This window comes from Mastigoproctus giganteus, chromosome 14 (genome assembly GCF_048544385.1).
Source record: "Mastigoproctus giganteus isolate SK-2022 chromosome 14, ASM4854438v1, whole genome shotgun sequence".
Taxonomy (NCBI): Eukaryota; Metazoa; Arthropoda; class Arachnida; order Uropygi; family Thelyphonidae; genus Mastigoproctus; species Mastigoproctus giganteus.
The window spans coordinates 31,711,711-31,729,020 of NC_143588.1; the positions used below are offsets into that span (position 1 = coordinate 31,711,711).

At 37.2% G+C, this 17,310-nt stretch overlaps 1 protein-coding gene across 2 annotated transcripts in view; it reads right to left on the reverse strand.

Annotated features, from left to right (window-relative positions):
- Positions 1 to 17,310, reverse strand: part of Fs(2)Ket (Importin subunit beta Fs(2)Ket) — a 277,390-nt gene that overhangs the window by 120,266 nt on the left and 139,814 nt on the right. For both annotated transcript variants that reach the window (XM_090388864.1, XM_090388863.1), the window contains exon 11: positions 13,707 to 13,837. In XM_090388864.1, coding sequence (XP_090244990.1) covers positions 13,707 to 13,837 — 131 coding nt within the window. The remainder of the gene's footprint in view (positions 1 to 13,706; positions 13,838 to 17,310) is intronic.

The window sequence follows — 17,310 nt, forward strand, 5'->3', positions numbered from 1 at the left end:
TGTATCATTTAATTTTTTAATTGGACAGGTAATAAAGAGTAAATTTGTGCTTAATATATCTTTACTTTTATAGCCTGTGGATAATATTTCTCCTATTTTCACTAATTAGAATCGCTGTTTAATAGAATTAAAATTCAATTCACAAACTTGATCACAGTGACTGGCGCTTACTACATATCGTATAGTGAACGGAACTTTACTGTGGTGAAGTAGTGTATAAGTTTTGTATAGGTGAAGTATAGGTATAAGTTTTGTATAGTGTAGAGGTAAGTAGTGTATAAGTTTTACTTCTTTTTAGTTGTTGCTGACCCTCTTCTGGGCAAAGGCCTCTCCCAGAACCTTCCATCTTTTTCTGTCCCACGCCGTGGTTGGCCAGATTCCTCCTGCAGAGTTTTACAGGCACCATTAAATTGTAAAATGTTTTAGCTATTAATTCATAGAATTAACGCCTTTACCTATTAAAGCTTAAGGGATCAATTCTTAATCCTTTTAGCTCTTAATTTGTGCTTTCTACAGTGTCAGCTGTATTGCCTAAAGGCCAGAGGTGCGAACAATGCGTACCCAAGTCTCTTGAAATCAGTTCATTTTACGGAAATTCTTTGTTATATGGAAACTACTTTCAATGTAATGACCAAGAGGAAATCAAAAAAGTTTGCTACATAGAAAATTTTGCTATATGGAAGTTTGTTAAAGAGAGGGCGACCATATTTTTTTTCATGCAGCTTCCACGGGTAATCTTTTCCATAAAAAGTAACTTTTTTTTTTTTTTTTATGTGAACCCCAAACACGAGAGGTATTAGAACCTATAGTACTTAGTACCGTGCTTGGGTTGGAGGTTGAAAAGACGAAAGAAGATATTTGTTGACACTGGACTTGAACCTCTGTAGGTTATAATTTTCAGGAAATACGTATGAAGGAAGGCTGTTCCAGAAAACGGCAGTTGAATGAATAAATGAGGAAGACGAAAAGTTGGTTCTGTGGGTTTGAAGTTGGACAGTAAATGGATGTTGGCGGCACATGTTCGGGACTGTTTTGAAAGAGAGAGCGGGAATTATAGAAGTCAATTCAGAAGAACATTTAAGAAAAAAGATGCCCATGGAAGTATCTGTAGAAGAGGCATGCAGCAGAAACATTACGTCTATGAGAAAGCGAGTGCAGAGACTGTTAGAGATGAATGATTAATTAACCTAACTGCCCTCTTCTGAATGGAATCAAGAAGCCTGAGAGAGGTTTTGGGGACACCATCCCAGATGTGGGAACAATATTCCACGGCAGGGCGGATTTGCGATTTATGCAGAGTGAACAGCTGTTTGGAAGAAAAGTAATGCCGAGAGCAAAAGAGAAACCCCAAGTTTTTTAGATGCTGAGGAAGCGATATTTGTAATGTGCTTGTGCCAAGAGAGATTAGAAGTCAGGGTAATCCCCAAAAGAGATATATCTTTTTGCCTAGAAATCGGAGTGTCCCTAGAGAGAAGCACAGGAGCAGAAGAATCCTTTTTGTGAGATATAAGACAAGACTGAGTTTTAGAAGGGTTGAAATCAACTAAGTTGTCTTTGCCCCACTGGAGAATTACCTGAAGATTGGCATTTAAGGAATTGGTAACAGATTTTCGAGAAGTTGAAGCTGATTGAGCAGGACAAGGTTTCTCAAAATTGAAAGGGGAATGCAATGTGCTATCATCGGCAAAACTATGGATAGGATTGCCAGTCAAGGGAAGAAGGTCATTAATATACAAGAGGAAAAGAGTGGGGGAAAGAACTGAACCTTGGGGGGACACCGGCATTAGTGGAGAAGTTAGAAGACAGAAAGCCATCTACCATCACCCTCAGTGAGCGATCAGAGAGAAAACTGGATAACCAATTACTAAAAGCAGTTGGCAAACCATAAGATGTTGTTGTTTTGGTTTTTAGGAGCATTAGCAACTAAGGCCATATTGCTCCAGGATATGCGGTGGTCATTCCCTGTTCTTTCCGCATCTTCCATATTTGGTGGTGACGGGCTTGAACCCCGGTCTAATCAAGAAGCATGTGATACATACTACTGCTCCTTCCCACCTGGCTACAGAGGTGCCCCCAAACCATAAGATGGAAGCTTGTTTAGAAGATCTTTATGCCAAACACGATCAAAAGCCTTTGAGTGTTTCACCAAACTTTTCCATTGAATTAGTCCATAAATGGGTAACATAAGCCAGAATATCACCAGTGGATCGACACTGACGGAATCCATACTGGCGATCATTGATCAGACAGAAGGTTTCTAGGTAGTTTAAGAGTATGTGATTAATTGATTTCTCCATTACTTTAGAGAGAGTAGAAGTAATTGCAATGGGACGATAATTGGATGCGTGGGATTTGTCACCCTTTTTAGGAACTGGCTGGATATGAGAAATTTCCAAGCAGAAGGAAAAACACCTTTGGAATAAAAAAGTGAAAAAAGGTGGCAAAGAATAGGAGTAAGTTCAGGAGCACAGGTTTTGAGAACAAGTGGAGAAATACCATCAGGACCTGGAGCTTTCTTAGCATCAAGATTCATCAAAATCCTTCTGAAATCCCTTTGATGGAAGACCACAGGAGACATTGAATGGATCGTGTTGGGAATGGTGGGAGGTGTTTTACCAAGATCATTAATACATGAGCTGGAAGAAAAATGGGATGCTAGCAGGTCAACTTTATCCTTGGCTGAAGTGACAACAGAACCATCTGGTTTGGACAGAGGTGGGAGCAGAAATGGGCAAAAGTTGCGGCCAATAGCTTTGGCAAGAGACCAGAATGCTCGGCTACCATTAAGGCAAGAAGCAGGTTTTCTACTCTTAGCCTGTTCAAACTCTAATTTGGACTAATTAATAACTGCTTTACAATTGTTGCGAGTTTTTGGTGTAGGCAGAAAATGAAACTGAAGAATTAGAAACAAGCCAATTACGATATGCAACATTCTTCTCTTGAACAGCCTCAGCACATTTATTGGAAAACCAAGGTTTAGATAAAGGACGAGATTTTAAAGTGGAGTGTGGGATAAAGGATTCCATTCCTGCAAGAATAATTTCACTGACACGATCTGAGCAAACGTTGACATCAGAAGTTTGGCAACAGTAATCCGACCAAGGAAAAGAAGAAAAGAAGTCTCACAGGTCGTTCCATTTTGCATTCTTGTAATGCCAAACAACACGAGGTTGGGAATAGCCATGAGATGAAGGTTCCATTGGAGAAGAGACAATCACCAAGTTGTGATCTGAAGTGCTTAAAGGACCTCTCACCTCAACTGTGTACTTAAAAGGGTTGTTTGTGAGAAAAAGATCAAGCGTATTGGCTGTATGATTAGGATTGTCCGGTATTCTTGTAGGTAAATGAACAATCTGTGCTAGGTCATTAGTAATTGCAAAAGCCTCAGCATCTCGACCTGCTGGGTCAGTGTGACTAGAAAATGGAAGCCAGCTGGAGTTGTGAACATTAAAATCACCAAGGAAAATTACCTCACTGTTAGGAAAGTTGGACTGGAGAAAGTCAAGTTGCAAAGAGAGGAAGTCAAAGAGCTCCAAGTGATTAATGGAGTTGGGAGAACAGTAGAGACAACAGATGAATTTGACAAAATGAGGTAGAGAGATTTTAAGCTAGAGAAGATCAAAGAGAGGAGATTCCAAATTGCCAAGTCTCTGACAGGGAATATCAGAACAGACATATGCACAAGTACCACCTTTGAGGCGAAAGGAATCGTGCAGCGAATAATTTGGGCATCTGAGATTAGCAGTAGTTGAATCAACCGATAACTGAGATTCTGTCAGAAAAAGTACATGTGGTTTGGCAGACTGCAAGTGGAAATGGACATCGAATTGGAATTGAGATTAGAATTGAGACCACGTATATTTGTGAAATGAATTAGGAAGTGCTTGAGAGGTTTAGATCTTTTCGCAGATAAGCTTGCTCTATTAGTTTCACAATTCATGGTGTATTCAATAGTAAGAAAAAGTGGGTGGGACATGCTGTGTGAAGTAATGAAATTTTTGGATATGGCGTACATGTGGTAAGAATATACCCAGATCCTTGACATAACGTGACCTCGACAATGCTCCCCGCATACACACTACTCTGACTCCCTCCAGTCACTATCTGGCAGAGTAGAAGTAGCAAGATTATACATCCGGAAGCCTCCTAGAGAGTTACCAATAGGTTCGGTCCAGTGTACTAACTAGCAGGCAGCCTGCGAACACCGTTTTAGAGCTGTACCCTCGAAATGTAAGGAATACTGGATCTTGCCACGATGTTCAACATAATCTCAAAAGTCATCCATCATACTGCATGATGGAAGAGAAAGGGAAGGGTTGATCGGAAGCTAGCTCTAGAGACTAAACATGGGTTGCACCACTTCAAGCCTCCAATAAGCAAAGTGGTGGTATTTCACCGGTTGATGAGAGTCATCTACCACCTAGTACTGCCTGGTAGCATAGAGGCACGGCGGTCCTCCATGTGGTGTGGGCGCCACACCTTGACCCCTGCTTACGTTGGTTCACACCTGGGTGGTCACCCACCATGTACTCGTGAATGGAAGTTATACCCAGGATTACTAACAGTCCCACCATCGTGAAGGTGCAAGCAGAGGATTTGGCTGTCACAGACCGTCCGGACTTCGCCGAAATTGGGTCCACTTGACTTGAGTGTCACCCGAATATCAGTTCCATCAGTGTTTTAGACTCCCAGGTAGCAAGTACAGCTTGTCTGGCATATCTGAGAGAATGTCTGTGACAACCTCAAGGACCAAAAGTATTTAGTATGTTTGTGTGTGTTTTTAAAAAAAATCCAAACACAGCATAACATTTTGCAACTGTAATCAAACAACTTTTCCGTTTCTTTCAGATTCCACAATGGGCTTTTTTTTTTTTCTTTTTTTTTTTGACTACCACCCTTGACTATTCTAAAGTGAAGTCAAGAAAGTCACCACCTTGTGTAACAAGAACAGTTTGTTTGCATTTAGTTATGAAGTTTGCTGATTACTGAATTGAATGAGACAATGCAAAGAAAACAAAGTCACCCCCTTTTTGCCTGAAAAGTGTTCAACAGAAAATCATATAACAAAATATGCATGCTCTTTCTCTCAAAGGCATGTACAGTTATACTTAACAACAGTGCTTTAATACAGTTCAATTTACAGATAAGACAAGCAATGCTATGGTGGCAAAACTGAAACTTAGCTGTCTCATAATTCCACACAAGAAATTCACTGAATTTCTCCACAGCAGAATTGTTGTGTCTCATACTGACTAAATTAATGCATTAATTAACCATCTATTCACAAATGTCTACAACAATTAAACTAAAAGATTATTAATATTTTAAATGAGAATTATGAAACTTCTGCTGTGTTAATAAGTGTATGTGACATAAAATTTCTGTTAATACCAACACATTGTGAACTTGTACATACTTGAAACCCATTTAAATCAAAATTAGTGCAGTTTAGTTCCTAGAATTTTAACCAGATTTTACTGTAGCTTCACGCCACTGTTTGAATTTATATCACTAAACACACATTTTTCTTAAAGCACCATTCATAAAGAATAATTTTTGATCAATTTATTTTATTTATCTCAGCTTCATAGGTAAAAACAAGATTAAAACTGTTACAAACACCCACTTTGTAACAGTTTAATAGCTAGCTAAGAGCAAAGAATATTCAGTATTTTAAATACAGTGCAACTTCTCTATTACGAACTTCTATTTTAACGAATTTCTCTATATCACGAATTTTTTCGCGAAACATTGCACCTTGAAACGAAATTACATGTAAAATTAACCCCATATAACGAAGTGTTAGTCTCTCTATAACAAATTTTTAAAAAAAATTAGTAAAAGCATTTTTGAAGATTTTCAACTGCTAAACAGCCACTCAAATATACTGCCTCCTTTCCTCCAAAATTTCGCATTAGCATCTGGAATTAAATAATCATCCTTTTAGTGAACACTTGTGGCTGTTGACGCCCGTAGGAGGGTCTTTGTTTCAATTATTATCAACAAAATTGCTGTTTGATATAGAATATCTTATTTCCTCTAATATTTAATTTTTCAACTTTGTGGTTAGCCACTTAAAATAAAATCAAAAAAAAAAAAAAAAAGAAGTGTATGGGCAACCCCCATATAACACAGTACTTCTACAGCACGGTTTCGCTCTAACATGATTGATGAATTGTGGTAATCCTTGCACAACATGCTACTTGTATAACATGGTTTCGCTCTAACACAGTTAGATAATTTCGGTAAACCTTGCATAATGGGGTATTTTTAAGCTTTTGTGTGGGAAAAAACCCTGCTATTATGTGGATATAATTTAACATTTTCCCCTTTTTTGGATCCCTGCTGTTGACTCACTAGTCAAAAAAAATTATTCAGAAAACCCTGTATTTATTTTGTTGGGAAATCTCCATGTTACATTCTATGCTATTGAATTTGTACTTGAACTTGTGGAAAAATCTAGATTTCAAATTTTTATTACTATTGGATAGCAACACCAGGCCATCCAAAAGATTTAAGTCATCCAAATGTTTAAGTTATGTTTCTGGAGGCCTCATTTCAAGAAGGATGTAGAGATGCTGGAACGAGTACAGAGAAGGGCAACAAGACTAGTGAATGCAACAAAGGGGTGCTCTTACGAAGAAAGGCTTAAGTTTTGCAAATTACAGTGTCTGGAGACTAGGCACTGGCGAGGTGATCTGATTGAGGTGTATAAAGCCTTGAATGGTTTGAGCATTCTCAATGCTGATGGGATTCTTCCTCTTGCTCAGAATAATCACCTGAGAGGGCATAAATTCAAATTGAGGAAAGACAGATGTAGGATAGACGTGAGGAAATTTGCCTTTAGCCAGCGGGTGGTTGGTTGCTGGAATAGACTTCCGTCTCTTGTCGTGGAAGTTGATAGCCTAAATAAGTTTAAGGCTCAGCTGGACAGGTATTTCGAACGAACAGAGGGGTGAAGTGGAAGTGGTTATTTTTATTTATTTATTTATTTTTTTTTTTTGGCTGATGCCGCATAAGCTTGCTTTCTTGCATCAAATGCCTCTACTAATGCTAATTTTTGTTACAGTTATTAAACCAAATGGGTTTTCTTAAAAGTGGTCGTTAATATTACAATAAATAGAATGCTACCACAGTCGGTTTTTAGTAACGCCTACTGAGTGACATTCGCTTCTCACCTCAACCGTACCATGTGACCTTCATGTCAATCATTATATGATATGTCTGTTCTCGTCTAACTGGACCCCCAGTAGATGGTTTTCATGAATGTTTTTTTTTTTTTTTTTTTTTTTCGTTCGCCATCAATCACATAGGCTATATGCTCTTGTCCCCCCCCCACCACTGAAAAGTAACATACAGCATACGTTAATCATAAATTTTCTTTCGTGTATATATGAATGAAAGCGAAATAAAAGTCATATATTTCTTCAAAGGAAGTGATACTGTTGAATTGGCAAGGGAACGTCACTGAGTAGGCGGTACCTGTACTAACAATTCACTGTATGGCCAGCTCAGCGAAGTATGTATCGGCAAGAGCTGCAGTCCAGTAATTTTTACAATTGCGAAAACAATGTCGAAGAGAAAGTGTTTAAGTATTAACGATAAAGCAAAGATTGTTGTGATATTGACCAGGGTTTTAAGAAAAAAGATGTTGCGGAGAAATATGGCATACCTGCAAGCAGTTTATCTACGATTTAAAAAAAAAAAAAATCAAGAATCAATTTTAAATGTAATTGAAGGAGGAGCAGACATGAAGCGAATTAAGTTGTGTATATACAAAGATGTTGATAAAGCTGTTCTAAAATGGGTGCAAATGATACGTGAAAAGAATATCCCAATACTGGGCCTAATAATTAAGCAACAAGCTCTGAAATTTGCACAGTCTCTTGGACATACAGAATTTAATGCGAGCACTGGGTGGCTAGATAAATTTAAAAAGCGCCACAGACTTGTGGAAAAGGTTATTTGTGGAGAAAGTGTTAATGTAAGCGAAGAAGATTGCAACAGTTGGAGGAACAATTGCTTTTAAGGATGATAAATGTTTTGGCAGAAAACAAAGCAAAGAAAGAATCACTGTGCTAGTTGGAGCAAATATGACAGGAAGTGAAAAATTAAGACTTTTAGTCGTCAGAATATCAAAAAACCCAAGATGTTTTAGAGGCACAAAATCTTTGGAAGTTGACTACACCTTTAATAAAAAAGCATGGATGACAAGTGATATTTTTGAAGAATGGATATTAAATCTAGACAAGCATATAACAAAAGAAAAAAGGAAAATCGTGTTGGTAACTGACAACTGTATGGCACATCTTGCCAGTATTTCTGCCCAAACTTAAAAGTGCAAAGTTGTTTTTACCACCAAATGTAACGTAAGAACTCCAGCCAATGGACCAAGGCATTATTAAAAATTTTAAATTTAATTTTCGAAAAAGAATAATAATGAAGATTGTCAATGCGTTATCAGAAAATAGAAACTTGGAGGTTACAATTAAACCTTAGAGATTGCATCTCTGAACTGGCAAAAGTTTGGACAAACGATGTCACTGAATACACTATTCAAAATTGTTTTTCGAAAGCGGGATTTGCATTGAATGCAGAAGTCGAACAACAACTGGATGAACAAGATGAACTGTCCCTTTCACAACTGAAAAACTTTTGGACATTATTAGAATCGTCTGGAAACACTGAAAATGAAATAACAATGGATAATTATGTTTATGTAGATCACAGCAGAACATCCAAATGAAGATGAAATACTGCTGAACAGTGTTAGACGCGACCATGATCACGAAGAAATTAACGATGACGCTGAAGACAAATCAGAACAACCCGTAGAAAAGCCTACTTGCAAAGAAATGATTAACGCTTTTAAAACGATTCATACGGGTCTACAGTTTTGTGAAAATGTTCCTGATAATGTTTTTAATGGTACTGTGTAAACGAAAATTAGATTTTTTTTAATTTATGATATTTGCGGCAAAAATTGTGTAAACGTAATTTAAATAAGTATGTTTTTGAAATAAAATACATTAAAAATAAATGTAGATTCGTTTTCATTTTCTAATTAGATAACAATTTCTAATAAAAGATACTCTGTATAACGAAATTTCTCTATAATGAATTTTTTCGCCGGATTTATTGAATTCTTTATAGGGAAGTTCTACTGTATATGTATACAAATTAACATTTAAAAATTTAAAAACAGCTGACACGTCATTGTCAAATAAGATCTGACTGAGCGTACTGCCTTTAACCATCTAACTGAGGTTCAGTCAGATGAATAAAAGCAATAGAACAGGTATTGTTGAAATCTGTACAGCCAGTTAAAATATGTTTAACAGATAAAATGGAGGCACAGCATTCACACAGTGAAGGGTCACCAGTCCTCAGCAAAAAAGGAATGTGTCAAATGACTGTGTCCTATACAGAGCCAGGCATGAACTTCCTCTTTATGATTCCTGCACAGACTAGACTGCCATGGTTTGATTACAGGCTTTATCAGATGTATTTTATTTGAAGTCTGTCCATCAAAGAATTCTGCCACTGGGAGTGAATCTTGTTGTGTATTAGTAGTAGTGGCATGTGATGCAAGAAAGCAAGCTTATGCAGCATCAGCCCAAAAAAAAAAAAAAAAAAAAAAAAAAATCACACCATTCCCTCCAAATGCCTGTCCAGTTCCTCCTTAAATTTATTTAACCTGTCAACTTCCACAACGACAGATGGAAGTTTGTTCCAGTAATTAACCACCCACTGGCTAAAGGCAAATCTCTGCACATCTATTCCACTTTTTTTTTTTTTTTTTTTTTTTTAATTTGAATTTAAGCCCTCTTAGGTTTGTAATCTGAACAAGTGGAAGGATCCCATCAGAATTCAGCGTGCTCAACCCATTCAAGGCCTTATACACCTCAATCAGATCACAGTGCAGGAGCCTAGTCTCCAGTCACTGCAATTTGCAGAACTTAAGCCTCTCTTGGTAAGAGGACCCCTTCATTTCCCTCACCAATCTTGTTGCCCTTCTCTGTACACGCTCAAGTAAATCTACATCCTTCCTAAAATGAGGCCTCCAGACCTGTACGCAGTACTCAAGGCGTGGCCTGACCATTGGCTTATACAGAGGGACAATCACCTCCTTCTCCCTGCTAGCAAAATTCCTATATATCATTGACAAAACCCCATGACCTGCCCTGGCAGCATGTCTGCATTGCTCAGAAAACTTCATATCTGCCTGCACAATTACTCCCAGGTCTTTTTCATTTTCTACCACCTTAAGTGTAGTACCGCACAGTTTGTACGTTTCTCTGGGGTTACTTCTACCCATATGCAGTACTTTGCATTTGTCAAGGTTAAACTTCAGTTGCCACTTCTTAGCCCATCTGCCCAAATTATCTAGATCCTGTTGCAGTACTACACTGCCAACCTTTGTATCATCTGCAAACTTCGACACTAAGCCTGATATACCTTTATCAATATCATTGATAAATATACAAAACAACAGTGGACCTAACACCGAACCCTGTGGGACTCCACTAATAACATTAGTCCACGAAGAGCAGCACCCATTGATTACCACCCTCTGTCTTCTCCCACTTAACCATCCTTTTATCCATTGTAGCAACTTACCCTAAATACCATTCTGCTCCAATTTGTACAATAGTCTTCCATGCGCAACAGTGTCAAAAGCTTTCCTGAAATCCAAATATATGACATCAAAATTATTTTTTGCATCCAGTTCCTTTGTAACCACATCATAACATCCTATCAAATTTGTCAGACAAGACTTTCCCTTAACAAACCCATGCTGTGTATGAATTATTGCTGCAGTCTTGTTTAGATGATCCTGCAATGCATCTTTAACCAGTGACTCCATTATTTTACCCGGAACAGAAGTTAAACTAACTGGTCTGTAATTACTCGTGTCACCCTTCGATCCCCCTTTGTGAATTGGGGATACATTTGCATATCTCCAGTCCGTGGGACCTCCCCTGACTCCAAGGATGCTCTCATAATTATGGCTAAGGGTTTTCTTAGTTGCTTTGCTGCCTCCTTTAATATAACTGGATAGATCCCATCCACCCCAGGTGATTTTCTTATGTTTAACTTTTTTCTTAGTTGCTTTGCCGCCTCCTTTAATATAACTGGATAGATCCCATCCATCCCAGGTGCTTTTCTTATGTTTAACTTCAACAATTTCTCCTCCACTTTGCTTTCAGTTATTAGAAAATCATTAAGTATCCTGCTACAATTTGATAACCTTCTGCCATTTTCAAACCTTAATAATTCCTAAAATCCTTGCTGTTTTTCTTAGCATCTTTTGCCAAGGATTTCTCGTAATCTACCTTCGCCTGCCTAACCTCCTTTGTGACCTGATTACAGACTAGCTTATATCTGCCATAGGCTTCTGAGTCACTTGATAATTTATATGCATCCCACGCATTTTTCTTCTCTGTTACGAGTCCCATTAGTTCATTAGATAACCATTTAGGCCTAAACCTTGAACAATATTTCTTAATTAGGTATGAAACTTTTAGTAGCATCCATGATTAATTCCTTGAATGCTTCCTACTTAGGATTTACTGTTGGTAACATCGTCAGTTGATCCCACTGTACAGAATTTAAAAACTGTCAGAGACCACTGTACTCACCTTTATGGAAGCAAAAACCCTTTCTTTTACCCCTGATGGTAATTAAATCTTTAAGTAAATCCCACATCAGTACACTGTGATCACTGCCACCTAGTGGTTCCTTTATCTGCAAATTTGTCTGTATAGTCTGTAATGATTAGTGTGAATTGATGATTCAGCTGCAGTATCAGCCAAATGATTTTCCCTGATCCCAATGTGGCTAGGAATCGAGCAGAAGCAGATATCAAATTTAAGTTCGTAAAGCGAATGTATTTTCTGCCGAACCCGCGACAAGACTGGATGAGAATTGTGGCTCAAAAATAATTAAGCCTATAATATGCTCAAAGAATTCGGAATATACAATAAAACATTGGTACTGGCAAGTTCTGATATGATCCAAGACTAAGCCTATAGTGTGCAGTGCATATGTTGCATTCAGAGAAAATGTGCTCAGACATAGTAGTGCCTAGAAAGGTGGCAGCCAGATCATACATGATTCCAGTCTATGTAAACTGGCAAGAAATCAGAATGTTCAGCTCATTATGCTGAATAGAGCTGCAGGTAGACAGAGTATCTGACTTTACCCAGTTCTTAAAGGAAAAGTCACATGCTGGAAAGTGAGCATGCTAAGGTATAAGGATTGCTTTGGTGATTGGGCTATGTTGTCTACCACGATGTTAAGCTCTCTGAGTAGTTCTTGGACAACAAATACCAAAATAACAGTTGGCTGTCTGATGGGAATTGTACAAATTTTCCCAACATGGCTCAAAAACAGATGTCCATGTAGGACGATCTGCCAGGTCATAATCTTATTAAAAAATTAACTTTTTTTGGAACATCTACAAAATTGTTCTGTTCTGTAGATGTTCCAAATAGAAAGTGTAACTCTAAAGTTATATTTGTTGATGCTCCAGTACTTAAGGTCAGCTTTATGTTTAGAATGAATATCAATAATTACCTCTCATTTGTTGCAATAACTTAGAACCTTAACTGAATGAGCCACCACTGCGGTTGCTATGCTAATATGCACAAAAGCTTAATACACATCCATATTTATATTTGTTATCCTATATTATTATAATTTGCAATCAAAACAATAATTATGAAATTTATTACTTTTCTATACTAGACAATACAAATTGCTACTGTTTCTCCTAATTCACCCCAGTGTTTGAAGAATTTATACGAACTGTATTGTCTAGTGCTATGATATAACCCCATTTCACCTCTCCCACACACAGTAATGATTTGTTACTGTCATGAAGTATAGTATTCACAATAATTACGTTTATTAAATTCCTGGTTTCCTGACCTAATGCTCATTTATAATGAATTTGATATAAAACTATTGTAATAAATGGTTGACGATGTTGAAAGAGAAATATTGGCAATGCAATGACTAAGCATACTCACAAGCCTAACTCTAAAAACTAGTCACGTTTTATTAAAGTTATTGCCTGAATGTACTTGAGATGGGAAATTAAGAGAATTATAACTTAACTAGTTTTTAGATATCAGGGCTGAGGGCTTAGCCCTTCTGCTTAATCACTGGATGGTCATTTGCTCTGTTATGGCAACATCAACGAATTCTCACAAAAGTTTGTCATTCAGTTCATTATGGTCAGTTGTGCATGTAAGAAACCAGCATAAGTTTCATAACATGCTTCATTAATGGATACTAATGTCTTAATTAGCAGTTAACAGTAAGTGGAAATGAGTCTCAAAGTAAATAACTCATTTAAAGTTGCCAATAATGTTTTGCAGATACCTTTTCCAATTTCAAAGTGACACTATATAAGAAAAGTTTGGCCATACTGCAGTACAAGTCAGATGTTATAAGAACATTTGATCTCCCTAAAACTTGCACAGGCTGGGTAAAACTAACCTGTCTCACAACAGTCTAAACCCAGCTCACGTTCCCTATTAGTGGGTGAACAATCCACCTTAACATGCAGAACTGCATGGAGTGTAGTCTGTACATGAACTAATTCGTTTTACAGAGCAGTAGAACTACTTACTGGATGCACACTTAAAACCAAGTTATATAGTACATGATAAAATAATGGAAAAATTCATTAATCTTACCGTTCTGTAGTTTGTAATAATTTTTGAACAATTACTTCAAAATATTCTGATAAGCAATAAGTTTCTGGTTCAGACATTTCTTGAGGAGTTTCTGTAGCCTCAAACGCTGCTTCTGCCAAACTGCTAAAAGCCTACAGTTTAAGAAAAATTTAGTTACTTAGAAAGATGGCTATATTTTTCACTGCTCTGCTAAAGGTATATAGCATTAATATATTTGAAAAACCTTACTGCTTTTAAAGACTATGAATACACATAAATAATGTGATATTTGCATAAAATGGTAAATCAAGTTTAAAACTCTCCATTTAGCAGTTTATGCAAATGTCAGTTTTAAAAACCAAATAATTACCATATTCAGAATTTACTGTGCACATAAGATACTGTGCATTAAAGTGAGATGTGTACTTGCTACTTTATCTGCAGATAAAGGAACCACTAGATGGCAGTGATCACAGTGTGCTGATGTGGGATTTACTCAAACAGGTAACAACCATCAGGGGTAAAGGGAAGGTGGTTTTTTTTGTTTTCGTATAGGTGACTATGGTGGTCTGAGACAGTTCTTAATTCTATACTGAACTGATGAAGTCACCAATAGCATATTATAAGTGGGAAGCATTGAAGGAACTAATCGTGGAAGCTACTAAGCTTTTCATGCTGAAAAATGGATGTCATATAAACTAATGAGACTCGTGTGGCACAGAAAAAAAATGCATGGGATGCATATAAATCTGCATCCCATGCATTTATCAATGATATTGAAGTAGGTATAACAGGTTTAATGTCCAAGTTTGCAGACACTATCAGGTGACACAGAAGATTATGGCAGATATAAGTTAGCCTGTAATCAAGTCAAAAAGGAGGTTAGGCAAGCAAAGTCAGATTACAAGAAATCTTGGACAGAGGATGCTAAGAAAAACAGCAAAGACGTCATTACTTATATAAACTCTAGAAGGAAGGGGATGAATCAGATTGGCCCACCTGGTATCAATGGTTCAACTGTTGATGATTCTGCTCAGGTAGCTGAGAAACTGAGTGAGTATTTTGCATCTACATTCAATACACGAGGAATTCTATAGGTAAGTGAAAAAACTATTAAACTCTAACAGGGAGCTAATTAATTTTGTAATGACCGAGAGCAAAGTGCAGCAGAAATTGTTGAAAATAAGCATAAGAAAGGCAATTGGGGTGGATGGGATCTACCAAGTTATATTAAAGGAGGGAGCAGAGGAAGTAAGCAAACCCTTAACCATAATTATGAGAGCTTCCTTCGACTCAAGGGAGGCACCCCTGGACTGGAGATGTGCAAATGTAACCCCAATTCACAAAGGAGGAGTAAAAGGGTGACAAGTAATTACAGACCTGTTAGTTTAACTTCTGTTCCATGGAAATTAATGCAAGCATTGCTTAAAGAAGCAAAGCAGGATCATCTAGACAAGACTTCAGTTATATTTTGGACACAGCATGGGTTCGTTAAGGGGAAATCTTGTCTGACCAATTTGATTGGATACTATGATGTGGTCAAAAAGGAACTGGATGCGAAGAATAATTTTGATATCATGTAATTGAATTTTAGGAAGGCTTCTGATACTGTTCAACATGGAAGACTGCTGTACAAATTGGAGCAGTGTGGCATTAAGGGCAAGTTGTTGCTAAGGTTAAAGGGATGGTTGAGTGGGAGAAGACAGTGTTAATCAATGGACACTACTCTTCATGGACTAATGTTATTAGTGGTGTCCCCCAAGGGTCTGTTGTTGTTGTTTTCTGTATTTATCAATGATATTGAAGAAGGTATAATGGGCTTAATGTCCACGTTTGCAGACACTATGAAGGTTGGCAGGGTTGTTAATGACACTAATGACAGTACACAACTGCAACAGGATCTAGAAAAGTTGAGCAGATGGGCTGAGAGGTGGCAAATGAAGTTTAACATTGACAAATGTAAAGTACTGCATATGGGTAGCAGTAATCCCAGAGTAACAAAACAACTACATTCGGGTGGTAGAGAATGATAAGGACCTGGGGGTAATTGTGCAGTCAGATATGAAGTTTTCTAAGCAGTGCAAACGGTCTGCAAGAGTAGCTCATGGTGTCTTGTCAATGATATACAGGAATTTTACTAGCAGGGATAAGGAAGTGATTATCCCCTTGTATAAGGCAATGGTCAGACCACACCCTGAGTACTGCATACAGGTCTGGAGGCCTCATTTTAAGAAGGATGTAGAGCTGCTGGAACGAGTACAGAGAAGGGCAACAAAGATTAGTGAATGGAACAAAGGGTTGCGCTTATAAAGAAAAGCTTAAGTTATGCAAATTACAGTGTCTAAAGACTATGCACCTGCGAGATTATTTGATTGAGGTCTATAAGGCATTCAATGGTTTGAGCAAACTCAATGCTGATGGGATTCTTCCTCTTGCTCAGAATAATCACCTGAGAGGGCATAAATTCAAATTGAGGAAAGCCAGTTGTAGGATAGATGTGCGGAAGTTTGCCTTTAGCCAGCGGGTAGTTGATTGGTGGAACAGACTTCCATCGTTTGTTGTGGAAGTTGATAGCTTAAATAAATTTAAGGCTGAACTGGACAGGTATTTGGAACGAACGAGGGGTGAAATGGGAGGGGTTTTTTTTTTTTTTTGGCTGATGCTGTATAAGCTTGCTTTCTTGCATCATATGCCTCTACTAATGCTAATGAAACATACATATAATATAGTATCAAAATTAATTATTCAAAAGGAAATACCTCATATCTTAATTTTAAAAAATAAAATAATAATAATAATAAAAAGTTGGTTTATGCTGTTATTGTCAATAAAGAAAAGTAGGACTGTTTACCTCGCAATTACAAAAATATCCTAAAAATTGTTTCAACATCCTCATTTGAGTGGGTTTAACACTTCAGCCAACTTGATTAACATAATGCTAAATTACAAAATCGAATGTAAGTCAAATTAAAAATGAATAAGATGGGCAGATTTATGGATCCAAAAATGTGCCTGAATGGTGAATTTTAAATCCATCTGTATGACACATTACATTTTCATTCTTAATTTTGAACCTTTAAGAAAATAACGAATCTCAGTGACAGCCATCAATGGCAGGCATCAGCTTTACACTCTTTTTTTGACACAGCAGAGGAAATCAAACACATATTACGCTCCATCACCAAATTATAGACACCTGCTCAAGTTTCAAGAATAGAAATGACCACTTATGGAATTCTGCTAATTGTGATTAGCATTGTCATAAATCGTGGTAATGTAATTCTTTCCCAAAGTAGATTCATTTGAAATATTGCTACTTACCATGGAAAGACAAATTCTATAAAAAATCACTTCTCTTCCTTTGGATTATGGCTTGGTTAAAAGTCGATAATTTTTCCTTGCTTTTCCTTTGTTTGGCCATAATGTGCGATGCTATTTTCACATGTTGGTCGATGTGAAATTTTTTCTTGCATGGAATGTTCTTTTCTCAACCAGCAGCAGCACAATGCCATCCATAGTAAAATCTTTTCCATTGATTGGCAATATAAACAATTCTTTCCACGATTCCATATAAAGTTTTGTAACAGATTTAATTTTAGGCATGTTTAAAGAAAACGTTTCATCT